Source organism: Palaemon carinicauda, chromosome 43, assembly GCF_036898095.1.
Source record: "Palaemon carinicauda isolate YSFRI2023 chromosome 43, ASM3689809v2, whole genome shotgun sequence".
Classification (NCBI taxonomy): Eukaryota; Metazoa; Arthropoda; class Malacostraca; order Decapoda; family Palaemonidae; genus Palaemon; species Palaemon carinicauda.
Window position 1 is genome coordinate 59,276,454 of NC_090767.1, and position 27,074 is coordinate 59,303,527.

Consider the following 27,074-nt stretch of genomic DNA (forward strand, 5'->3'; position numbering starts at 1 on the left):
AACTTACTCATATAGTGAAACTTTCACGAATTTTTATTTTGAGACTTGAAATTGATTCAATTTTGAAATTCCTAGTTGAAAGGTCAAGGTCGAGCGAAAGGTCTATCAAAAAATACGCTTTACAGTTTAAATTGATTCTGGGAAAGGCAAGCTGGTTTCGAGACATGAGCTGCCGTGGTGGAGGTCTGCGCTATGGTTTTCTAGTTTAATAAACACACCATTACCTTATGGGAGCCTATTAGAAACATCCTGGTCTGTCAATCTGTTTGACAGGGGTTCAAGACCCACCCGATATCGATAGTCTCGTTCGTGCCATTAGTGTCTGCAACCTCACCATCCTTGTGAGCTAGGGATAGGTGGTAGCTTATAGGTCTACCTGCTAAGTCATTAGCAGCCATTGTCTGGCCCTCCCTGGTCTCTAGGGCATTGGTCTATCCCTTTCCTTGGGCACTCACGTGTAACCTTTAAATTGTAGCGGAACTAACGAAACCAATTGTACATATTTTAGAACTTTCTTATTTTAGTATTTAGCCAGTTCAAATGAAACACTGAAGTCCTTGTAGGTGGTTAGTGCTTACAGTGCAGCCTGCATGGTACACTGTAGGCATCTGAGGGGGCCAAGAAGTGTTCCTTCACTCTCGCTAACTATCTTTCAATCTTCTATTGAAGTTAAAAATTTGACATAAGTGTTAAGGCAGTTTTTTCCTTCAGTTATAGTCAGGTGAATATCCTCACAGACCCCAAACTATCTAGATTTCCACATTTCAGGATAGGCAGTTCCGAGGCCTGGAGATGATCGCCTCGGAGAACTACACGTCCCGCGCCGTCAACGACTGCCTCTCCTCGTGCCTCACCAACAAGTACTCGGAGGGAATGGTCGGTCAGAGGTAGGTCGTTTCCGCCACGTCGTTCTCTCGGGTAGATTTCAGGGGGGGACTCGTCCTTGACCGAGAGGCGTTGATAAGGACGGCATGGAATGTAGTTAATGTAGTCTGCTTGAAGGAACGTGTTCTGTTGTAAAGTACAGTATTGTAATATTAAATGTGTACAAAAAGAATTTAAAAGATACAGGGATAATTCAATATAGCTATGTATAGTATAGGGGATTCAGCATTATGAAGCTTCATCTGTGGTGGATAATGTGGGAGGGTGGGCTGTGGCACCCTAGCAGTACCAGCCGAACTCGGTTGAGTCCCTTGTCAGGCTGGGAGGAACGTAGAGAGGAGAGGTCCCCTTTTTTGTTTCAGGTTGATGTCGGCTACCCAACAAAATTGGGGGAAGTGCCTTGGTATATGGATGTATGTATGATGTATAGTTAGAAGACAAACGAATGCATTATAGAAATAAAGACTATTGAATTTGTGATTTCTTCCAAAAGACACTACTAATAAGGTTTATTAAAGTCAATGTAGTGCAAGTAGGTCTGGTGTGTTGCAGAGAGTGACTGAAAGGACGTCATCTGCCTTGTTGTTGCTTTTTAAGAATTGGTTAAGTGCTAATAACTGTGGCAAAGAAGAAGAAAAATAAGTTATGCTTTTATCTATACTCTTAACATAGCTGATATTGTAAACAGTATTTTAGAAGAATGCCAATAAGATATTTCTTCCAGGTATTAAGGAGGCAACTAGCACACCTCCCAATATCTGTGGAAACTCTTGCCTCGCAGACTATATAGTCAAAGGTTAAAATCACTGCCAATAACTTTGGTTGATAACTGCAAGGCCGTGCTATTGTAAAAAACTGCCAAATTATAACCGACCCTTCGATGTAGAGATAACTGTAGGAAAAAAGATACTTTATATTATATGTACGAAGAAAGTACCGATAAAATATTTCTTCTCCCAGGTATTACGGAGGCAACGAACACATCGACGAGATCGAGACCCTCTGCAAGGAGCGTTGTCTAAAAGCCTTCGGACTGGACCCCGAGAAGTGGGGCGTTAACGTGCAGCCTTATTCCGGCTCTCCGGCCAACTTCGCTGTCTACACGGCATTGGTGGAACCACATGGACGTATCATGGGTAAGATAACGGTATTTTGTTGTGGTAGGTTGGCCGTAGTTGGCCGGGGCACCAGCCACCCATTAAGATAACTACCACTAGAGAGTTATGGGGTCCTTTGACTGGCCAGACAGGACTACATTGGATCCCTCTCTCTGGTTACAGCTCACATATGCCTACACATACACCGAATAGTCTGGCCTTTTCACTTGACAACGCGGAGAGCGTTATTTCTTCTCTTGCAATTTGTTTATTTCCTTTCCTCACTGGGCTATTTTCCCTGTTGGAGCTCTTGAGCTTATAGCATCCTGCTTTTGCAATTAGGTTGTAGCTTAGCTAGTAATAATAATAATTGTTCAGTGGCTACTTTCCTTTGGTAAGGGTAGAAGAGACTCTTTAGCTATTGTAAGCAGCTCTTCTAGAAGGACACTCGAAAATCATACCATTGTTATCTAGTCTTGGGTAGTGACATAGCCTCTGTACCATTATCTTCTGCTGTCTTGGGTTAGAGTTCTCTTGCTTGAGGGTACACTCGGGCACACTTATCCATCTTATTTCTCTTTCTCTTGCATTTTTTTAAAGTTTTTATAGTCTATATATGGAAGAAAAGTTTGTGTTACTGTTCTTAAAATATTTTATATTGTTCATTACTTCTCTTGTAGTTTGTTTCCTTTCCTCTCTGGGCTATTTTCCCTTTGCAATCTTGTTCGCACTTATATTAGCTTGGTTAAACTAATCTATTTCCTTATCCGATTAGTTTTAGAAAATTTATATGTGATTAGGACAGAAGACGACATTGGTTTGCCTTTCTCGTTGACTATTATTATTATTATTACTAGCCAAGCTACAACCCTAGTTGGAAAAGCAAGATGCTAAAAGCCTAGGGGCTCCAGCAGGGAAAAATAGCCCAGTGAGGAAAGAAATTAAGGAAATAAATATATGTATACGCAGTAAACTTACTGATCAACATTTTTATTATTATTATTATTATTATCACTATCCAAGCTACAACCCTAGTTGGAAAAGCAAGATGCTATAAGCCCAGGGGTTCCTACAGGGAAAAATAGCCCAGTGAGGAAAGGAAATAAGGAAATAGATAAATGAAGAGAACAAATTAACAATAAATCATTCTAAAATAAGTAACAACGTCAAAACAGACATGTCATAGGCAATGAGTTTTTTTTTCATGATCGACATAGAAATACGTTGATTATTTTCCTTCATAAATTTCTGACATCAATTTTTTAAGGGAATATTCTTTTATTAAAGAATATAATCATTGTAGATTATATTTTTGTTGAATAGGTTAACATAAGTATCTCTTCAATATATTAATTCATAACTTCTCTTATAGTTTTACTTCCTTATTTCCTTTCCTCACTGGGCTATTTTTCCCTAATGTAGTCCTTCGGGTTTATAGCATCCTGCTTTTAATTAGTTGTAGTTTAGCTAGTAATAATAATAATAAATAATTTTATGTTCGAATTCCACGAGTCTTTAATTTGAGTCAGCGTTTTAATTCATTTCTGTGCCAAAATGAACGCTAATATCCCTCTATCATGTTCATTTATTTTTTTTTTGAGAAAATATAAGTTGTAGATTTAAAAATAATAATAAAAAAATATTAAAAATATTGAAAAATATGTTGGCCTGTTCTTTCTTAAATACAGTATTGTTAATTAGGTCTTTCAAAAATAGGAATACAGATGTATAAATTAATGTATTCTTTTTTGGGCTCCGGCCATGTCGTCCTGATGGAAGGTTCCTTTAGTAGCTTCCAAAGGGTATATATGACCACAGTGGATATCCCCAGAGAATTAAACTAAAGATTTCCAGTATTCTAACTTCTGTCGCGAGTACCCTTCCATCAGGACGACATGGCTATCTCACCCAAAAATAGATTTTTCGCTTCGCTCAAAATCCGTTATATATAAATAGAACTGTTGATGTTTGTAATCAAGGTGTATTATATATAAGGAAGTTCAAAGTTGGAACAAATGTTTTTATGTTGACCAGGCTGACATGAGTCTTTTTATAGTTTATATATGACATATCTCTTTTTGACGTTGTTAATAGTTTATATATGACATGTCTGTTTTGACGTTGTTACTTTTTTTAGTATGATTTATTGTTAATTTGTTCTCTTCATTTATTTATTTCCTCATTTCGTTTCCTCACTGGGCTATTTTTCCTTGTTGGAGCCCCTGGGCTTATAGCATCTTGCTTTTCCAACTAGGGTTGTAGCCTTCATAGTAATAATAATAATAACACCAAATTATATAATCTGCGGACGTATTCCATCCGTTGAAGATTGAATATGACGGTGACTATATTTTTACTCTCAATGAGCCAACCAAAATTGTAGTATCACCAAGAGTCTAGACTTCCCAGATGTCTGTCTCCCGTGACGTAAATTTTACAGACATCCCCGTCTGACCCAGATGTCTTTCAGCTCGAATTAAGCATACTCATACCTCGTTAACTACTCAAAAGATGGTCGACCGCTATTATGTCATGGGGGTTAAAGTAGGCTCCAAGGTCGAGGCATTTTTAAACTCCTTTTACTGTAAGGTGGAAAGGTGATTTTGCTGTTTCCGAATTAGAATATGGAGAGCTTTTCTATATGGCGTTCATTACCTTCGCCAACAAAGTTGGAAGGAGGTGATGTTTTACCTTCTGTGTGTGTGTTTGTTTGTTTGTGAACAGCTTCCTGACCACAATTTCAATCGTAGAGGAATGAAACTTGCAGTGATTTACTTAAGTAAAAGCTAGAAATGATTAAATTTTAGAAGGTTAAGGTCATGTCTAGCAAAATGTCCAGTTCACATAATCAGCCAGAAGTTTGAACATCGTTGTCACAGAGACTTCAAACTTGGTTCATATTTGAGTGTATGAAAATGCACGCCAACCAATATCTTGAATTGCTAATGTTACGTTACTCACTGTATCCTTGATAATTCATGTTCCACTTACTGTATTTTTCCATCATATACCACATTAAAATCATGTAACTAATATATTGTTTTACCAGGAAATGAAGAAATCACATTTCTTTGTGTATCATTTTTTATTATCACGATGTATTTGTTCACAAATCGGTAAAATTATATGATTATAAATTATTTTAACAAAATATCTATTTTTGCCAAACATGTTTATAGGAAATGAAGAAATCACATTTCTTTGCGTATCATTTTTTATTATCATGATGTATTTGTTCACAAATCTGTAAAATGAAATTATAAATTATTTTAACAAAATATCTATTTTTGCCAAAAATGTTACTTATATGACCTTGCTTACCAAAAGTATCTGAAAGTTAAGAGTCTGGTTTTATCAGTAGTTTAAAACGGTCTCCATTTATCGCAGGTCTGGACCTCCCCGACGGCGGCCACCTGACCCACGGCTTCTACACGGCCACGAAGAAGGTCTCGGCCACGTCCATCTTCTTCGAGTCGATGCCTTACAAGATCAACCTGTCGACTGAGCTCATAGATTACGATCAGCTTCAGGACAACGCTCGCCTGTTCAAGCCCAGGATGATCATCGCAGGTGGGCGGAGTTTTCTGCTAGTTCGGTTTACCGTTCCAAAGTTGCTAATTATCTTCTATTTTCATAGCAGTTTTAGACTTACACATTTCTATAAACCAATGCAAAAGTTTTTAGATACCTTAACGTAGTTAAAGGGCTTGCGTATCGCCATGATCAACAAAGCTGTACTATAGTCCATTTCTTTTAGCAAGGCAGATTTGCACCGACTCGCAGCGGTGCCCTTTTAGCTCGGAAAAGTTTCCTGATCGCGGATTGGTTGGACGAGATAATTCTAACCAATCAGCGATCAGGAAACTTTTCCGAGCTAAAAGGGCACCGCTGCGAGTCGGTGCAAATCTGCCTCGCTAAAAGAAATGGACTACAGTCAAGGCCACCCATACTAGGTTGTGTTTGCTGTGAGCGATTAGATAAAACTCTCCCGCCATCACCAATCCGTACTGGTCAGCGTGATGAAAACTGGCCAAATCCCAGACATGAATTGGAGTGTCCGAGGCCTTTTTTCAATTGCCCACTTTTGAGTTCCAACACCCTCAGAAGATAGCTCACACAAACTGATATACATCATTCTGACTTATTATTTATTACCATTATACGATAAATAAAGGTTTTAACGCTTTTACCCCCAGGCTATTTGGAACTTTCCAACCCTTAACCACCAGGCTTTTTTTTTTTCAAGCACATTTTACAATATATTATTTCTTAAATTGCTCTAACAGCCTTAATTTTCATCATAGAGAGGTCAGGTTGGTCTCAATCTCTTGGAAAATGCCTGAAGTTTCTCAAAAAATTATCAAAAATATGCAAAAATAAATGTAAGTAGCAGTTTTTTTTGCAAGGACGTACTGGTACGTCCATGGGGGTAAAGGGATGAGTTTTTTTAAATGTACCTGTACGTCCTTTGGGGGTAAAAGGGTTAAAATTACACCATAATGTTGAAACGAAAATTAGAATTTATGACAATAATTCCTTTTCCCCTTTGATGACTAAAACAAGAAATCTCTAAGTGATTACATTATTTCTAGAGTTTTCGGGACCAAAATGTAATTTAGCTTATTTTAATATATATATTGATTATAAAGAATTTACGGTATTCAATTTCCATTGCAAATTAGTTTGAAAATCTCGTATCACTGAAAATTTAACAGGTTATTAATACATTTAACTGTTTAGCACTCCTCGTTAATACATTTAACTGTTTAGCACTCCTCGTTAATACATTTAACTGTTTAGCACTCCTCGACGAGAGTATCTCTCCGCTGTTTCTCTTTCCGTTTGAAAATTGATAAAAACTTTGTGATTAATTTTTTATTTCTTTACTGTTGAATATAATGAAATCAATTAAGAAATAATGCTTTGGTTAATAAGCATGAATTTGCTGTTCGACATAAAATCAAAACGGTTAAAGTATAAGTAAAGATAGTTATAAGTTTGTAAATTGTAAGAAGAAAAGTGCAGTTCAAGGTGAAAATCAATTATAAAAAATCTTATGATAATAAAATATAAAGTTAAAATATTAAAAACCGGACAAGTGAACATTAATTATCTCTCTCTCTCTCTCTTCCCCAGGCATCAGCTGTTAACTCACTCTCTCTCTCTCTCTCTCTTCCTCTTCCCCAGGTGTCAGCTGTTAACTCACTCTCTCTCTTCCCCAGGTGTCAGCTGTTAACTCACTCTCTCTCTTCCCCAGGTGTCAGCTGTTAACTCACTCTCACTCTCTCTCTCTCTCTTCCCCAGGCGTCAGCTGCTACCCCCGCCACTTGGACTACGCCCGCTTCCGGCAGATCTGCGACGAGAACGGCTCCCTGCTCATGGCGGACATGTCCCACGTCAGCGGCCTGGTGGCCACAGGGCTGACCAGCAATCCGTTTGAGCACTGCGACGTCGTCACCACCACGACGCACAAGACGCTGAGGGGACCTCGGAGTGGCGTCATATTTTACAGGAGAGGCGAGTTCTTCCTTTTATGTTTTTATTGGGGTTTATGGTTCCGTTACCGTTTTGGGATAGAGTATTTCCTCGGATGTCTCAGACTTTCAATTACAAAGTAGACGCTGAGATCTGCGGTATAATTGGTCTTTCACTGCGCGAGATTGATCATGATTTTTTTTAAATTTTTATAATTTTTCATATTTTCCTTATTACCTGAATAAATTTAATCTTTCTTAAGCCAAGAATAACTATTTAAAATAATTACAATATGAAAGATATAAAAAACCTATTTACCTTAAAAAACATGCAATATAAAGAGAAGTCCGGGATTAAGAATTAGATGTAACATTTATAAGTCCTCGCTGTGCTAAGGAAGCGGTTAGTGAACCTCGATATTACTGTAGTGCCGTAGCCTCTGTACCATGGCCTTCCACTGTCTTGGGTTAGAGTTCTCTTGCTTGAGGGTACACTCGGGCACGCTGTTCTGTCTAATTTCTCTTCCTCTTATTTTGTTGAAGTTTTTATAATTTATAAAGGAAATATTTATTTTAATGTTGTTACTATACTTGAAATATTTTATTTTTCTTTATTTCCTTTCCTCTCTGGACTATTTAACCCCGTTGGGGCCCCTGGGCTTATAGCATCCTGCTTTTCCAACTAGGGTTGTAGCTTAGCAAGTAATAGTAATAATAATGCTGTAGTAGGTCATTCATGAATGGCATATTTAAAGACTATTTTCATTTTGCTCAAAGATATGTTTAAACAAGTTTGACAGATGACGGACGTTAAAGGTTTATCTTTTATTATCCCTCTAAAGATCCAACGACGTAGTTGGTGTATTTTTGGGTTACGTAGTTATATAGAGGATTTAATTAGCTATCTAATGCCATATTCAGTTTCTTTTTATCTCTGTTCTTTTGTTAGTTACCCAAAGAAACACCAACATATATGGACACTTAACGGCAATGCTTGCCCTAAAAAGGTTGCATGTCATGGCCGAGATCACCCACCATAGCGCGAAGTGTAAATAGTAGAGTTGATAATCATAGAAACAAATTATGGAATGATCTTAGGCTGTTAAATCATTGGAACTTCAAAAGCTCAAACTTGCAGCGAATGTTTTTATGTCGAACAGGCTGACATGAGTCTCTTCATAGTTTATAGAAGAGATCAGTTTTATACTTGTTACTGATCTTAAGTTATTTTATATTCTTTATTCATATAATTTATTTTGTTTCCTCACTGGGCTATTTTCCCCCCTGTTCAAGCCCTTTATAGCATCCTGCTTTTCTAACTCGGGTTGTAGCTTAGCTAGTAATAATAATAATTATATTTTAAATGAGGCATCAGAGACGAACAGGGGCACCATAGGGAGAGAGGATATGTATTGGCTCCTCACTTATCCTTCTCCTTAGTTTCCTAGACTGGGTAAAGTCTATTGGGGGTGCAGATATCTATGGTTACCTACAGATACGTCCCGCATTATACACGATATCTTTGGATAGTCGTTCTGGGGGTTAGAACCCCCTGATACCCGACAGTAATTCTCTTGTAATATCACTCGCAGAAATACAGTAGGAAGCTGCCTAAAGGAACTTCCATCAGGACGACATGGCTATCTCACCCAAAAATAGGTTTTTCGCTTCGCTCAAAATCCGTTTCCTAATTCGGCCTGTAATTTACAAACCAAAAAGTAGAGAAGCCAAAAAATATTTAATATAGTTTACCTTCAAACCAGTCCATTTTATATAGTTTAAATTTGAGAATAATATTTGTAACTTGAAGGCCTTTTAGTTTAGCTTCAAACCAATCTATTTAATACAGTTTAAAGTTAAGAGTTTTCTCTAATACTAAACATACATACATACATATACCATTTTCTCTAATACTAAACATACATACATACATATACCAAGGCACTTCCCCCAAGTTTTGGGGGTAGCCGACATCAACAAAAGAAACAAAAACAAAAAGGGGACCTCTAATCTCTACGTTCCTCCCAGCCTGAACATAATGATCAATAAATATTAATAAATAAATAAATAAATTTATTTTATATAGTGTAAATCTGAGAATTTTATTCAATACATATAACGATCAACAAATATTTTTAAGGAAACTAAATTTTTTATTTTAAATTCTCCAGGTCAGAAGGGAGTCGACAAGACCGGACAGCCAATCATGTACGATTACGAGGACAAGATCAACCAGGCCGTCTTCCCCGGCCTCCAGGGAGGGCCGCACAACCATCAGATCGCGGGAGTGGCCGTGGCCATGCGGCAAGCGGCCGATCCTACCTTCAAGGAGTATCAGCAGCAGGTAAACCGATAGACGTAGATCGTGTATTTTGATTCTTTTAGTCTCAACTTTATTGTAGATAATTGTTGGACTTTTAAAATCCGGTAGTTTTTCAGTGGAGTATATGATAGTCATACTATACCCGGTATAAATTTTAAATATCTCATTCTAATGATTACAGTCTTTTTGTACTTTCGGTTGGCGTGAAATTGCTTTTCTTAACTGCACTAAATTACTCTTAACCCTTTTACCCCCAAAGGACGTACTGGTACGTTTCAGAAAAGCCATCCCTTTTGTGAGAAAATTCAGGCATTTTCCAAGAGAATGAGACCAACCTGACCTCTCTTTGACAAAAATTAATCCTGTTAGAGCAATTTAAAAAAAGTATATACTGCAAAATATGCTGGGAAAAAAATAACCCCCTGGGGGTTAAGGGTTGGAAATTTCCAAATAGCCTGGGGGTAAAAGGGTTAACGGCTTTTTAGAAGTCATGCAACTAGCCTTCTTCATTCCTCATGGCGAAACCTTCTCATTCCACATAGGCTTCTATTCATGGTCCTCATTCATAATCTGTATCTTATCATTTGTATATCTCGACTTTTTACGTCGTTTAACTTTTCCGACATCTTCCAGGTCATCAAAAACGCCCAGGCCCTTGCCAGCGGCCTCAAGGAAGCCGGCTACAGGATCGTCACGGGAGGTACCGACAACCACCTGGTCTGGGTCAACATGAAATCTGTCGGTCTGTCCGGAGGCAAGGCCGAGAAGATCTTGGAAGACGTTTCGATCGCCTGCAACAAAAATACAGGTCTGTTTTTTGGTCTATTTTATTCTCTTCAGTTGAAGCTAATTTGCCTTAGGAAGTAAAGTTAGAAGTGGCTGAACAGGGGAATGGAGGTATAATAAAAGGATGGAATTTAGTGATGTCTACAACGAAACGCGTAGTTTAATATAAATGACTTTCCCTGTGGGGACTTTTTATCCGTTCCCTCGACCTCCTTTTTCCTTTGGTTTCCAATTCTTTATTCCTACGCAAATGCCAAACCTTGTCATTTATCCCTTTCACCCCCAAAGGACGTACATGTACCGGTACGTTTTTACGTTCTTGCAAAACTGTTATTCACATGTTTTTGCATATTTTTGATAACTTTATGAGAAACTTCAGGCATTTTCCAAAAGAATGAGACCAACCTGACCTCTCTATAGACAAAAATTAAGGCTTTTGGAGCAATTTAAAAAAAAATATATGTGCTCGAAATTTAACCTTACCTTGGGAGTAAAAGGGATAATAGGATTATGAATTCACCGTACAGGAAACAGCCATTGTAGTTACTGCCTGGTGGAGGTACGTCACGTCCACCCTCCAGATGGAACCGTCCTCAGTTTGATTTTGATTGCAGCTCAGTACAGACACGCTGTACTGCGTTTATAATTAGGTTGTTTTAATCTATTGCACTGTTGTGTGATATATGAATGAAGTAATTTAGGATTTTTTTTTTGTAATTCGACTTGGGAAATGCTGCCGCAATGACGAGGGAGTCTTGATTGTTTATACCTGTAGGAGTTGACAGGTAGCTGTCGTCGAGGTAGTGTGTTTGTCCCAGGGCTCCGAGGGTGTGAGTAGATGTTGAGACCTTTCCTGCTACATTACTCGTTTGTTGGCGAATTGCTTCCTATTTTACTCGTTTGTTGGTGAATTGTAACTCGAAGGTTGTCCAGTACCCCGACAATGAGAGCTTGTGAGGCGAGTTTAACCACATAGTTTCTTTTAGATTGAATACAGGTGTTGGCAGGCTGTCATGTTGGAGAGAGATCAATATAATATATATGCAGTTGTTTCCGTGGCAGTTTTCTGTGCAACAAACCTGCAGTTTTTCTTTTGCTGCTCATTCCTTCTCTAGTGTGGCCTTGCGATAATTTGTCATCCTTAGATATTGCTAGGGCCAGGAGAAGGGGTCACCTCTCTACCCTGCAGTGACTTCCCGAATATTGCTAGGGCCAGGAGAAGGGGTCACCCACCTCTCTACCCTGCAGTGACTTCCCGAATATTGCTAGGGCCAGGAGAAGGGGTCACCTCTCTACCCTGCAGTGACTTCCTGACCCATGAAAGGCACTGATGTCTTATATCAATCACCTGGTATTGCTGTCATTTAAAATAAACAAACAACATTGGTGACAACACATTCCCTTCTCTTGCGGGAGCATTGTCATCACACTGCATGACCCTGTAAACTGTGAATTTCAAGATCCTCCTCATCGTCTGGCTCATCTTCATTTGTCTTTGTTGCAAGTTCTGTGGGCAATTTTTTTATCGCAGATCTCTAGTTATGAATAATTCCTCGATCTTCTTGCGAATGAGCAATATCCTCTGCTTTCGGAGGAGCAATAAAAGTCCTGCATGCCGTAGGAGGGAGATCTTTCTCTTCTGTCCATCGACTCAGCCATAACAGGGATCCAGGTGCAAGAATGCAACCATTAGCAGCCTTCAAGCAACTTCCCGAATCGACGACTGGTCAGGAGAATTTGCACGCTTCCCTAGACCTCGAGTTTGGTAAATCCTGAAAAGCAAAGGACATTTACAAACTTGGCCCTCTCGAGCACTAAGAGGAAACTTTCTCTATGTCATCCGAGACAGTTCTCTGGGTCTTTATAGTAGACCCAAAGAAGTCGACTGAGGTCTGGGGGTCGATCATCATCTTCCTTCCTAGACACCGTTCGAGGTGTAGAAAGCAAATGGTCTGAAGAATTCATGCTAAGTATCTTGTTTTACTACTTATATCCTTTTGGATTATAATTTTCAGTTGATGAAAGAATTTGGTGCAAGTGTATTGTATACATACAACGTCCATGTTTATGGAGAATCAAATGTAAAGGATTTTCAAGCAGAATTATGAAAATTGAAATTGGAAAAAATCTTTGGTTCCCATACTATCACAAGTTTTGTACATGAAAATCATTTTTTTGATATAACCCCTTTCTTCTTTCTCAGCTGCTACAACAAAAAGATCTAAGTCAAACAGCTATCTTTTCGGATGAATCCTTCTTCATTGGTCTCCAATAATGGTGAGCTGGAATTTGGAACTACAGATAGTGTCTAACTTAAAAACTTAATAGTTTCCCAAAGGCTGTTTTAAGTTTAATTTGGTTAAATTTTGTCATATGGTGGGTTTTACATAACTTGCATACCTGATTCTCAGCTGCAAAAGTAAGCAAAAAATCCCATTTCTTAGAATAGCGCCAACGTTATCCCTGCGTATCGTAAGAGGCGACTAAAAGGGACGGAACCCCCTCTCCTGTATATAATCCTGCGAGACATCAACAAAGAGATGGAGCTGGGGGTAGAGTGACTGCTCCCCGCACTCCAGTTTGCAGTTCCGGTAGGCCCTGCTGCTTCCTCCGGTGCCTTAGATAACCGCGGAGGTAGTAGCAGTAGGGGATTCAGCATTATGAAGCTTCATCTGTGGTGGATAATGTGGGAGGGTGGGCTGTGGCACCCTAGCAGTACCAGCTGAACTCGGTTGAGTCCCTTGTCAGGCTGGGAGGAGAGTAGAGGTCCCCTTTTTGTTTTGTTTCATTTGTTGATGTTGGCTACCCCCCAAGAATTGAGGGAAGTGCCTTAGTATATACATGTATTTCATTATGAACTTTTGAAATTTATGTTTTCAGTTGGGTTTGCGTTTATATTTGAATGTTTAAAAGTTGAGGAACTGTTTTACTCCAAATGAGCTCATCCTGTGTGTGCGAGGGAACAACATTGCATGAATGTGGTGCCTTATACAGTACAAGACACATTACACCGGTCTCCACAACCATGTTATGATAACAATAGATTAATTACATTTTGAGTAATTATTAATGTTATCATCACTGAATTACTTCGAGACCGTTTTCTCTTCATGGTAATAATACAGAGCTTCAAACAGTTTTGCCCTCCCTCGGACTTCGTCCCCAATTGGACGTCACTTGATTTCTCCTTCAAGTTGACCCTGCACGAGCCCTTGAGATAAGAGGTATAGGGATCAGACCCCCAAGAGTGTGTGCTCACGAGTCTTTGCCTCAACTTGGCAAACAGATTCATTTATCACGAGTCTTTCTCAAACATCTAAAGGTCCTTTGATCCAGTCCAGTCATCCACAATGTCAGATTTGATACTGTCTCAAGTCTCTTCTTTACAAGAAGTAACAGGCAGAGATGCTACCAAGAGAGAGAACTGTGTTCCTTGCAGAGTACCAGTTGATTATTTCATACAAAGTCAGAGATATTGGATCTACCGTGTCTTCAAGACATGAGTCTGGTATGACGGACTACCTTCGCTGCTCCCTAAAAGGTTCTACTGTATCGTGAACCGAGCTTTCTCGCAGGACAAGAAGCGATCAGGTTATTAGGAGGGTAACGGTAATCACCACCCATCCTGGGTGGATGGATGGAGTGAAGGAAGCTTTGGGTGATAGGAGGATAGATGTGAGAGGGGCATGAGAGCGTGCTAGAAATAGGAATGAATGGCGAGCGATTGCGACGCAGTTCCGGAAGGCCCTGCTGCTTCCTCCGGTGTCTTAAATGACCGCGGAGGTAGCAGCAGTAGGGGATTCGGCATTATGAAGCTTCATCTGTGGTGGATAATGTGGGAGGGTGGGCTGTGCCACCCTAGCAGTACCAGCTGAACTCGGTTGAGTCCATTGTCAGGCTGGGAGGAACGTAGAGAGGAGAGGTCCCCTTTTTGTTTTGTTTCATTTGTTGGTGTCGGCTACCCGCCAAAAATGGGGGAAGTGCCTAAATATTTCCCTTATTAAACCAGTCACTTTGATTATAGGGAATTCTTTATTCCTAAGGATGAATCTTCTCTAAATATTTCCCTTATTAAACCAGTCACTTTGATTATAGGGAATTCTTTATTCCTAAGGATGAATCTTCTCTAAAGAGGATGTTGGTTTGTATTATTATGTGGGAACAAATCACAAATTTTCAGTTATTTGCTTTTTCCGAACCAGAGTTCTACAATTTACAGTTTTGACCTCGACCAGCTTGCAAGTCCTAGGCTATTTCCAGCTTCACTAAATTCATACTATTTAAAGGATTTATGTTTGTATAGTTAGGAAAAATACAAATTACTTTTATTTAAGACTTTTTATCTCATATCTTAGTGTATGTAACCAATAGGGCGTGCAATCAGCTATCACAAAATAATCTGAGTCACGATATCCCAAGACGTCTGCTGAAAAGCTCCCTTCTATGAATTAATTTCTCATTTAATAATAATTGTGACTCTTAAGGTATTGCAATCAGTAAACTAAACATGATAAACTAGGGATTGAAGGTTTAAAGGTCACTCATGAATGGCAGAGGCAAGGGACAGTGACATTCCCTAGCAAGCAGGATAATGCCCTAGAGATTGACCATATATACATATGATCAGCGCCCAAGCACCCTCTCCACCCAAGCTAGGACCAAGGAGGGCCAGGCAATGGCTGCTGATGACTCGGCAGGCAGACCTACGGGCTCACCAAAACCTCCCCCCATCCTTAGCTTATAAGGATGGTGAGGTTGCAGTGACTAAAGGAACTAATAAGTTTGAGTGGTACTTGAACCCCCCCCCAGTCTGGCAATCACCGTAGTAACTGTGTACTCAATTTTTATCGTAATAATTTACCTGTTGTTGCCTCTTCCCATTTACTCATCGGTATCCAGTTTTTTTTTTCCTCTTTTTTTTTACTGTCATAATTTAGCATGATTGCACTTAAAGCAAGTTAAATCAATTACTTTAATAAATAAATTAAATAAGATTTTTCCTGTATTTTTAAGTTCGTTTCTAAGACAAAATTCGCATCTGGATTAATGTTTCTTTCCGATCGGCAGTTCCTGGCGACAAGTCGGCCCTGAACCCTAGTGGCATTCGACTAGGCACACCGGCCCTGACCACCAGGAACATGAAGGAGAACGATATTGCAACCGTCGTTAAGTTTATCGATGAAGGTAAGTTTGGACGTTGAATTTAGTATACGTTTAATTTCATCTATTTTCTATTGGCGTTTTTATTGACATTCAAATGCAAGACTTTGGTATTTTTTTGCTTTGAAACTTAAAACTTTGATATATTATATAAAGATGTTTTCTGTTATCTATGTAAAAATTATAATGTTAAAATTGTGGCCAATTCTTTTATCTTGGAAGAGCCAGTGTTCTTTATTAACAATATATACGTTTTTGAGATGCCAATTTTATTCATATACTTTTCTCATGCCAATTTTATTCATATACTTTTCTCATACCGTATATACAAGGATGTATTTGTTCATTATGCATCAATAAAGTAAGAAATACAGTTGTATTGTAGATAAAAAAAAAAATTAACTCACAGTATCAGTGATACTGAAAATACTGTAAGGTGTTCAATCACAAATTTTGCAAATCAAAGGGCATTAAGTTAAAAATTGCCACATTTTTTATCTATTTAGAAGATCAATTATTAATAGAAAATGATGTTAACATAGATAAGGAACGATTCTTCTCCTTTTAAATTAATAACCGACTAATAATTGATCTCGTCTTCCAGCGTTCAAGATCGCCATCGACGTACAGACCAAGTCCGGTCCCAAACTGGTCGACTTCAAGAAGGTGCTGAAGGAAGAGGAGTTTGAGACGCGAGTCGTCTCCCTCAGGAACCAGGTCGAGGCCTTCGCCAGGAAGTTCCCGATCCCTGGACTGGACGAGCTCTGAGGAACGAGCTGTCGTTTCCGCTGGTCTAATGGCGTCTCCATCAGTAGTGCGTTATTTTAGAGTGTGCCATATATTTACGAGGAAGCTTATTTTACTATATAGGAATTAAAAATGGCTCTGCATGTCTAAGGCCTTTACGCACAAATAAACCGTCCAAGAAACGAACCAGAGTTTGGAGACGTTGGCGTTATTAACTGTAATTACAGGTCCACTAATCACGACTTTTTCAACTTCATAATCAAAATGTTTATTAGTATTTGGGTACAGTGGCATATTATAATATTGCTCAATAGAAGATACGACATATTGCATGTATCGCAATTTAGTTTGGTAACGAATTACTTTTGTAATCTTGTCAAATTATATTTTATTATGAATATGAGGAGAATTTTTTTCAAGATCCTTTTACTGTAGTTAAGACTTGAACGGTGACCGATTTGGGTAGAACAGCAAACCTAAAACGATAATCAACTCGTCCGTTTTTATAAATTACAATTTGTTGCGATTCTCAATGAGTACAGTACACCCTTTACGATTAGTCAAACATGCTGTTGGAAAAGAGAATTTTACAAAATGTTAAAGGTCAGAAAAAATTTATATTCATAAAATAAAGAATTTAATTATCAGTAATGTAACAAACAGGGTTTTGAAACAGTTGACAAAGTTTTCTCTTGAAGTCTTCACCAGCTACGACCTTTGAACTTACCTGAGTAAATTCTTTTACCTTCTTGAAATTAAATTGGTCTTAGTACCATACTATACCAGGGGCTTCTTCACGGACTGATTGGGAACAGCTAAGCCGTCGAAAGACACTGCCTTAAGGTATTTTTGCCTAGATGGTTAGTTAAAATTTCTGACCTGAAATACGGAGGGAGACATTTCTCTGGAGATTTTAGGCACAACAGCAGAATCTCTCAAACCTTAGACGACTAAATTGAAAGGTAAAATAACAGTTTGAGCTAATCTGATATTCAATATGAAAATATTTTTTCTAGCTTAGTGTTTTTTCAACGGATTTGACATTTATTTCTACAGCTAATAATCAGATTTAAAGATTTAGTAATGAAACATGGTAAAATAACGAAGGTTTTGTTTGCCAGAACTTCTGGACGCACAGAAAACATGATGGATATCTATAGTCAATTTCTTTTAGCGATGCAGATTTGCACCGACTCGCAGCAGTGCCCTTTTAGCTCGGGAAAGTTTCCTGATCGCTGATTGGTTGGACGAGATAATTCTAACCAATTAGCGATCAGGAAACTTTTCCGAGCTAAAAGGGCACCGCTGCGAGTCGGTGCAAATCTGCCTCGATAAAAGAAATGGACTATAGTCTAGTTGTTCATAGCAGTCTTCGTCCTAATATTACAAATATCTCGTTACATAATAGAGCAAGTTACCTAATGCTCTTTGCTCAGCCGTACGCTTCGCCTGCGATTAAATATTATCTCAGATATGTTCTGGCAAGCGGAACGTGCTTTGCTACACGCGTTGGTAAATATCCATTTGTGCAAAACTCATCGGGAAATGTCTGGGGAACAGTTAAGAGTTGCTTTTCCTTATGAATCGTCTCAAAATGGCCTTTGATGCTCACGGCCTAATTTTTATATCAAATTAAACTCAATCAAAAACTATAAGTAAATAACAGATATCTATATAAAAATTTGGTGGAAACTGTGACACCATTTGAAAACCAAGGCATATTATATAGTTATCAAAACTTGCTGATATTCTCTACTTCAAACGTAATGTATCGAACTCTGACTTTCAACAAACATAATCCCTTTTCAACACTAAATAAGACTAACTCCTGATCTTGGTGTTTATCAATTTTATCAATAAAATATCTACGTTGAGCTCGGATTCATCTTGACCTCTGGTGCTCGTTTACATGAACAAAGGACGTTTTCGGATTCTACCAACTAACTGATATTCAACTTTACGTTTCAAATAGATGCAGCAGTGTTGCCACATTATGTGCAAGAATAAAGATAATCCTCGCTTAAATCGCATATTTCAATTGAGAAAAGACTCGAGACTTACCGTCGTTACATCGTTCCGTTTGCTCTGAAGCGACGGTTTGTACTCTTAGCGTCGGGAAGAACGACTCGATCCGAAGACGCACCTGAGAGTAACAGAATCTCGCCTCGGTTGGAAATCCTTCCATCGTTCTAAGGATAAACTAATTGCGATCTGAAACGGTGAGATTAATCAATACCTCCAACATAAGGTCATGGTTGTAATCCGAGAGAAACTTCTCTCATACCGACTTAATTATCGTTTAATTTCACCAAACCTCATCAGTTTCACAATTTAGAATCTGGTAATATATTCCGGACTGACTTTCCAGACTTGAACTGAAGCTGCCGGGAACTACACAAGATCTTAGAAGAGAGATTTTGAGAAATGACTTAGTTTAACGTGAGTCGGGAAGGGACTTTCGAAGTAGAAATGCCTCCAGACTTTGGGCAGATGATACGGAGGAACCTGACCTTAAGAATAAAGCAAACTTGGATTCAAACCCTTCGGCAAATGACATAATTACCGTAGGTCTGATACTAGTAAGGGACAAGATGAAGACAATTGCAATGGCTGGCATACAACCCCCTAATATTATTCCACTAATTAAGGATAAATTCTGGCTCTGTCTTCAAAAAGCAAACACTGGAGACCATCGTGGATTCAGACTTTAAATTGGAAAAGGCCACTAAACCAACATGGCTGAAGATGGAATAGCCTAATAAAGAACCTCATTTGGCAATGTGGACGCAGTTTAATGGGCAAATTTTCACTTTATGTTCTTGGTTCTCCATCAAAAGCTATGCTCCTGAATCAGAGGCGAGGCTTATATTGATAAAAAGTTCACAGCGCAGCAGAAAGAAAGTTAAACGTGCAGCTGTAGATAACTTGACAATTGCCGTGTTTATTCAAGAATGTCCACTATGCTTTCACTATTCACTGCAAGACACAAAATCCTATTTAACTGGCGACTTCAAACTTAAGTCGTTAACGTTGTCAACAAGTCTATCCTAAAGCAACCGGATTTATACTCGCAACGCGAGGAAGGACGACTCAACCTCAAGACAGAATTAATCGCAAATATAAGATTGCCTTTGTAGGAAATCTATCTGCCAGTTGATGAAGATATCTAGATTTGAAATAATCATTTAGTGAGATTCATCATCATCTAACAAAAACATCAAAATACTCTTTTCTATGATGTCTCGGGAATTTTTTTCCTGGACACACGCCAATGGTCCTCGACCTTCTGCCGATCTCTAGGTTAGTGGTGGTCTCATTCTATGGAAAGGTCATGGAAAACCCCCCCAACAGAAGGAATGGGTGTTAAACTTGCATCATTAGTTCCCCCCCCCCAAAAGGGGAAGAGTTTTGGGGAGTTAAAGACAATCGACAAACCTCTTGAATGCAAAGGAAAGTTGAGCAAAAGATGGAATTTCATTTGGCCACATTCTTTGCTCCTGAAGTAAAAACCAAACTTTGATCAAAGACGTCACAAATAGGTTACCGCCAAAGGAACAAAATATGGATGAATTCACATAAAAGATCAGTGGTTTGTTAGTTCCGTAATATTCTGTACAAATCTTTATGTAACAATATTTAATTATAAAAGAGAATTATTTAAAATACATGATCTTCATATCGACTTTCAAGATATTGAGAATGGAAACCTAACAAAAAATCTGGAGCTAAAAGGACCAATACAGGGTGTAGATATATCAAAAGTTTATATTCAAGTAGGAACACACAGTCAGTTGTTTCTTTTTGACAGACTCTGTAAGGCACAGAGTCTTCCGTAAGTGGCAAAGACTTTTCTGAAAAGAAACGGTAAACTTTCGACTACTCTTTGCCAAACGGCACAACGAGAAAAGTTAAGGATCTGACAGTTTTAAAATGTTTAATAAAGTATAAATTGCAAAATAGATTGAATTTGTTGCAAAAATTATTGCAAAAAAAAGATAAAATACAGAAATTCTTAAAACAATCCTGAAGAAAAAGCAATCGAAACTTGACGTTTGTCATAATGCGTTTGGACGTAATCAAGATAAAATTTTGACAAAAGTCAGATATAAAAAAATCTTTGTCTAAATCAGACCCATAAAATAAAAGGAGAGAAAAAGGCCACATTAATTCACATGATGTATAATAACTGTTCACATAAAATGAGGAAATCCTATGCAATAATGTGACTAACGTCTCGTCATACAATTCTAAGGGAGACGTCCCTAAAGGTTGTCTGCAAAGTCTAGGGATAAATCCCTAAGTAAAGGCTGCCAGCAGAATTAACACAGAGGAGGACTAGGGACAAATGAGGGGAACTGCCTGAAGTCTAGGGAAATTTAATAGTGAATCACGAATGGGTGTTGATAATGAAGAATAGAGAATTGAAAGGATAGAGGAATTCCTTCTTCAATTTAATAAAAGATGTTTAAACATAAAAGATATAGACTTGAAAATGAATATTAAAATGAACATTTCAAATATATAGAATTAATCTTAGCGGAAAGGTACGTAAGGTATCGAACAATTTCCCGAGTGAATCTAGAAATGTGACGGCTACCGTGAAGCCTAAAAAGTAGGTGCTTTAACTAGCGAAGCCTTTGGGGAGGCTTTCAAAAAATTACAATTCCAGCGGAAGTTTTAGAGCCCTAAACCAAGCAGTTCCCCTCACTCAAAACAGGTCCTCTCAAATCGGCTGACATCTAAAAAAAAAAAAGGATTTCGTCAGCTTCCGTCAACGCCGGAGGCTGACGGTCCAATACTTTCTGGATCAAAATTCACCAAAAATTATAAAAACTTAAACTTGTAATCACAAAACATTTTTTACAAGAAGAAGAAGATGCAGTTATTTGTAAAACAAAAGACTCGTGCACAAACCGCTCCTCTTCTTCTTTGACAAATAACATTGAAATGAGAAAAGAAAAGAGACATAATAAGGAAGAGAAGTTGAAAGGGGCTTCTCTCGTCGGAAGAGGAACGTCTCCTCTCCTTCGGAAAGGAGAAACGGAGTCGCTGAAGTAGAATGACTGATGGAATAATCTCGGCTTCGATCGTCGATAAACTTAATAAAAAAATGCTTTTGGAAAACGGTTGATTATCAAAGAGATCTTTGCAATGGAAGAGTTAATCTCTCGAGAATTTATCATAGAGTTTGAACAGGTTTTGGCAGAGTATTTCAGAATAAATCAAACTATAAAAAGGTGCTGAAATGATTTGAATTAATGATTGGCTTCCAAAAAATAAGGAAGAAATTATAGAAGCGTTGAAATGCTTCCGACATCAAATGGAAGAATCGGAAGAAGAATTCCGAAGCGCTTCTGAAAAATAAGCCGCAAAACGGACTGAAAAATAAGCCGCAAAACGGACTGAAAAATAAGCCGCAAAACGGACTGAAAAATCGAGAGGTTTTGCGGATCGAAAAGGAGCCGGAAACGAATTATTTCCATCAGCCATCCGTACAATAAACACAATTATAATGACAATGATGATAATAACAATAATAATATTCTCTGAATTTAAAAACAGGCAAACGATACCACTGATATTTTTCTCATTTTTCTCAGAGTCCCATAAATAAAGTGGATCGTTCTCGTTTAAGAAAATGAAATACAAATTGAACCTTAAAAGTATAAAGTAATTTAAGTAAATAACTTAAAAAAGTGACATTGGTCATTTAGATCTCAAATTGGGAGAATGCTTGAAAGAGTTGAGTGACAAAAGAAGTAAAGTTTTAAGAACCCCTTTTGAATCGAGTCAAATTTACACCGAATATTAACGTTATTTTCTCTTGAGAGAAGAAAAAAGATGAAAAGAAAATGACAAAGATTAATAAAGAGACAAAAAAATACATCATCATCTTCCCTAAGATGTTTTGCTTCTAAAGATAAAGAAAAGTTTTACATCGAAATAAAATGAACATTTTTTTTCTTAAGACAACATTACAAGTAAAGAAAATCATCTTGTGGATTAAAACCACAATTGAAGACTGTCCACACTTCTAAAGTATGAGTGAATATAAGTATAATCTTCCAGGACATCAAACCTTCACACTTCTAAAGTATAAGTAAAGTGGAAATACAAAAAGATCAGAAGATGAAACTTTAGACGAAAGGAATCGCATCGAACTGGATGATGGTCTGATCGAGACCGAGTCTCTCTGGCCTGATTGAATCCTCGGGTCTCAAATGCCGCTGGTATGTTGGGGTCTAGTCTGGTCTGGTCTGAGATTAGGATATTAATTGAACTCTAGAGTTAAGCTATTAATTCAAGACAGTAGTTTCTCACCGGTCACCAAATAACATTTAAGTCGCTGGCTCCGATTTTCAAAATTTTATTCATAAAATCCTTTATTTTCCCTGTAGGATGATAAAACTTACAGAGGATATGCCTTATTATAGTGCTAATAATGCCTGAAAATTTCATTAGCGTGTCTTGATTAGTGTATTTTTGGGAAATATTTTTTACGATTGGGACCCATACAAGGTGGAGCCTACCCTTAAGAGATTTCTTGCCAGTACGAAGACTTATCCTCAATGTTTTTTTAAAAGTACGAGACGTAGTTTCCGACGTTCGTGAATGTTTCAAGTTTTGAACATAAATCGTTAGATAACGTAATGAGAGTTACAGGTAACCTACGACCTCTATTAGGACCCTCGACAGGCCAGGTACCTTCGGAGTTTCGGCGATTCAATCAGACCAGATCAAGACCAAAATGGTCTTTGAAAAAGACCAGCTTCTCTTGACAAACGTTACTTTGCAAAACTTGTTCAGTAAAACAGCAAAGTCTTTTCTTGGGGACAAAGTACAGATAAAGCAAATTGAATCTGACACTTCATTAGTTATACAAAATTTCTTTAATCTAAAACAGGAATTGCAACCAAATCATGCGCTTGGAATACGACTGCTTCGAGTGACGATCAATCGCTTGTAAAGATTAGAAAGCTTCTATTTAAGAGTAAAAAAGTATTAACCCTTTTACCCCCAAAGGACGTACTGGTACGTTTCACAAAACTCATCCCTTTACCCCCATGGACGTACCGGTACGTCCTTGCAAAAAACTGCTATTTACATTTTTTTTTGCATATTTTTGATAATGTTTTGAGAAACTTCAGGCATTTTCCAAGAGAATGAGACCAACCTGACCTATCTATGACAAAATTTAAGGCTGTTAGAGCAATTTAAAAAAAAGTATATTGCAAAATGTGCTTGACAAAAATAACCCCTGGGGGTTAAGGGTTGGAAATTTCCAAATAGCCTGGGGATAAAAGGGTTAAAAGTTTGGAAACTTTTCTGCCAAAGAAATGCTTTTCCAATTTTGGATTCTAAACTGAATGAATAATTAATAATCAAATCCAAATAAATTACAAACGAATGAAAAATTTGAGTCATTATAACGGCATGATTTGGCGACAGGGAATTTGGTTCTAAAAAATGTGAACAAAAGAGTTTGCACTTTGTCCGAGACAAGAAGAAGCCTCGCTTGACACTCTGGACCAGAAATGGCACACTGACGACACTGAAAACAATATGACACCAGATAAAACGCTTCTCTGTGGCGGAAGAGACACAGAATCAATGACGAGAGAAACGACACCGGAGGGAGAAGACGCTATCCAGGCAGATGATGTCTCTTGGGAAGAGTAAAAAATGTCTCCTCATTCCTCTTGTTCCTCCTCTTTCCTCTTTAATGTCACCCCTTAAGAGGAGTCTCTTTTGCATCGTAAGATGCAAATAAAAAACAAGAAGATGAAAAACTTCTCACAACTGAAGCACAAAAAGTCTCTCTCCTCCTCCGGAGACGCAGAAACAAGGGGCCCCTCCGGAGGAGACCAGGGAACTACTGCGGGATATATTGGGAGGATGAAGGGCTTTGAAAGGGCCCTTAAAAGAGTCTCCCCCCAAGTCTGGAAGGTCCTCCGCCCCCTCCTCCTCCCATCATGGTGTGCTTCACAGCGTTCGCCTTGGCCTTAAGGGCGGCCACTCGTTCCTGGAAGTCCCTCCCTTGCATGATCTCCTTCACGTCCATCTCTCCCTTCACGCTGCGCAGCTCGCGGGCCATCTTGACGCCTGGGGGGGGGGTTAGAGAAATGAGGGTGGTTATGGGGGGATGGGTTAGAATGGGGATAGACAATGGACGAGCAGATAATGTATGTTATATGACCCTCGTCTCCAATGCCACCTGCAAAAACAGTGACCTGGGTGGAATCAAATCACGTTTAGAAAACGTTATGAAACTAAAGTTGCCAAATGATTAAATTTAAGAAAAGAAATATAAAAAGAAGCAATTGAAGGAATTAAACAAATTATCAATTATTATAAAGGAAAAACGGCACAAGGAAAATATGCCGTCGAGTTATTTCAGAATTGACGTTTTTGGAAACACGCAACATTAATCACAGGATAAAAATATTTGAAAGTCATTCACTAATTTTAAACAAAAGACTGTACAGCTGTCATATGAGATGTTAGACTTAATTTAATAAATCTAGGAGAGAGAGAGAGAGAGAGAGAGAGAGAGAGAGAGAGAGAGAGAGAGAGAGAGAGAGAGAGAGAGAGAGAGTGGTCAGACAGGAATCAAAACACGTTTAGAACATGAAACAAACAAACCTTCTCTGTGACACAAATAAAACTCAGCTTTAAGAAAAGATTTACAGAGGAAAATTAAAGTATTTCAATACTGTACGAAAAACAGTCATAAATTTTGTTCAGAAAATCACTTATAAAACAATAAAACATGAAAAGATGGTTTTGTAAATAACAATAACAAAAGACCCATTGAAAATATGAGAAAATATTATGATTATTTAAGGCAGAAAATTGTTCTTAATCAGGGGGAAAATTATTACAAATCTCTTAATAAATATTCAACAAAGATGAGTTGGTTAATAGCCAAGATAAAAAGGGTTCCAACTGATAGACCAAATGATGGTTGAATGATCTTCTTAAAACACATTCATACTTGGATTAAATTCTACAAAAATACAAATCTATCACAAGAATTGAAGTAAGTATTGAGCCAACGTGTCTACCCACCGCAAGTGGGAACAGAAGGCAACCATAAGAGTTCCTGGATTTAGGTCGTAGCAAAACATATAAAGAGTAGACCCACATAACTGACGATTATATTCACGTAGGAACAAACCACAAATTCTAAAAGTAATTTGTATTTTTCCTAACTATACAAACCAAGTCCTTTGATTGGAGACTCGCCATAGGAGAGAAGGAAATCCTACGATCAAACTGGCAGGTTTAAAATCCTGGGATGACAAGCACCGGACCACGACAGCTACGGGTCGTTCATCCTTCAACATTTAACCTGAGAGAAGGATCTCGGAGACTAAGCTGGGTTCCTGTCTATGGGCAGATGGAAGAACCTCACGTCCTTAGAAGGATATGCTCTCAATGTAGAGCTGGTGTAAGTAATGGGTCCTACATAAAGGGGGTGGGGGAGACTCTCCTGTACCATTATAGAACAGTGCTCGGTTTGGAAGCCTTCCTGTATCAACGGCCGATCTAACGAATGATGGTATGTCTGCTTCATCCCGAGAACAGGAAAGAGAGAGGTAAAATGGTCAGACACTTTACCTCTTACCCTGGTAGATTATCGCAATCGTTATCTTGCACGAGATGCCACGTATCCCGTTAGGAGTTGGGTACACTAAGCAACCACAGGGACAGTCGATACGTGTTCAAGACCTGTGGGTGTACCACCTCAGATAGAGGCTGTAATGGAGTCCGAACTTGAGTCTTTCTCCACGACTTCACTTCGGGAGACGACTGACAGTTCTGACGATTTTTTTCTGTGTAGGAGCTTAGATGTTACCTGGTTGCGGTGGCCGATGTGATAACGTCCTTGACTGGTGAACGCTATACTGGGGTCTGAGTCCGGCTCAAACTCGTTAGTTTCTTTGGTCACTGCAATCTCACCAACCTCGAGAGCTAACGATGGAGGGGTTTGGGGGAGCCTACAGGTCTATCTGCCTAGTCATCAGCAGCCATTGCCTGGCCCTTCTTGGTCATAGCTTGGGTGGAGAGGGGCCTTGTGCACTGATCATATGTATGTATGGTCAGTGTCTAAGGCATTGTCACTGTTTCTTGCCCTTGCCATTCGTGGGTGGCCTTTAAACCTTTAAAAGAACCCAATCCTTCAGGCTGCAGACTATAAGTCCTGATTAATGCTGGCAGGACTAAAAGCTCTCAAAGAACACCTTTTCCTTCTGGCTTTGGGAAACCACCAAAAGGGCATATACCTAAGAAGAGAATCCTAATGATTGAGCTACAGCATGAGCCCAGGAAGTTGAAGAAATCAGACCGATATTCGCTTTCAGGAAGAACTCGGTTGAACATGTTTCCACAAAACGAAGTTGAAACTGATGTAACCAGAGGACTTACAGAAACCTTGACCTTCGGACTCATGTCAACTGAAGCCCACAGTACTTTCGTGTCTATGAACTGTAAGCAGAGATTCTTAACAACGGACATAGCATTCATGGTCTCCTTTGATCTAAACTTGGGACAGAGTTCGAGCATGACGTTTGCAAGCATGGAGTGATAAATTTACAGATT

General features: G+C 38.6%; 1 protein-coding gene across 3 annotated transcripts in view; it reads left to right on the forward strand.

The window, feature by feature from the left end:
- Shmt (serine hydroxymethyl transferase) overlaps nt 1-16,872 on the forward strand; it is a 19,927-nt gene extending 3,055 nt beyond the window's left edge. For all 3 annotated transcript variants that reach the window (XM_068365913.1, XM_068365915.1, XM_068365914.1), the window contains exons 3-10: nt 769-887; nt 1,846-2,021; nt 5,370-5,552; nt 7,287-7,499; nt 9,628-9,800; nt 10,413-10,587; nt 15,633-15,749; nt 16,330-16,872. In XM_068365913.1, the coding sequence (XP_068222014.1) occupies nt 769-887; nt 1,846-2,021; nt 5,370-5,552; nt 7,287-7,499; nt 9,628-9,800; nt 10,413-10,587; nt 15,633-15,749; nt 16,330-16,493 (1,320 nt within the window). In that variant the 3' untranslated portion in view covers nt 16,494-16,872. The remainder of the gene's footprint in view (nt 1-768; nt 888-1,845; nt 2,022-5,369; nt 5,553-7,286; nt 7,500-9,627; nt 9,801-10,412; nt 10,588-15,632; nt 15,750-16,329) is intronic.
- The last annotated feature ends 10,202 nt before the right edge of the window (nt 16,873-27,074 follow it).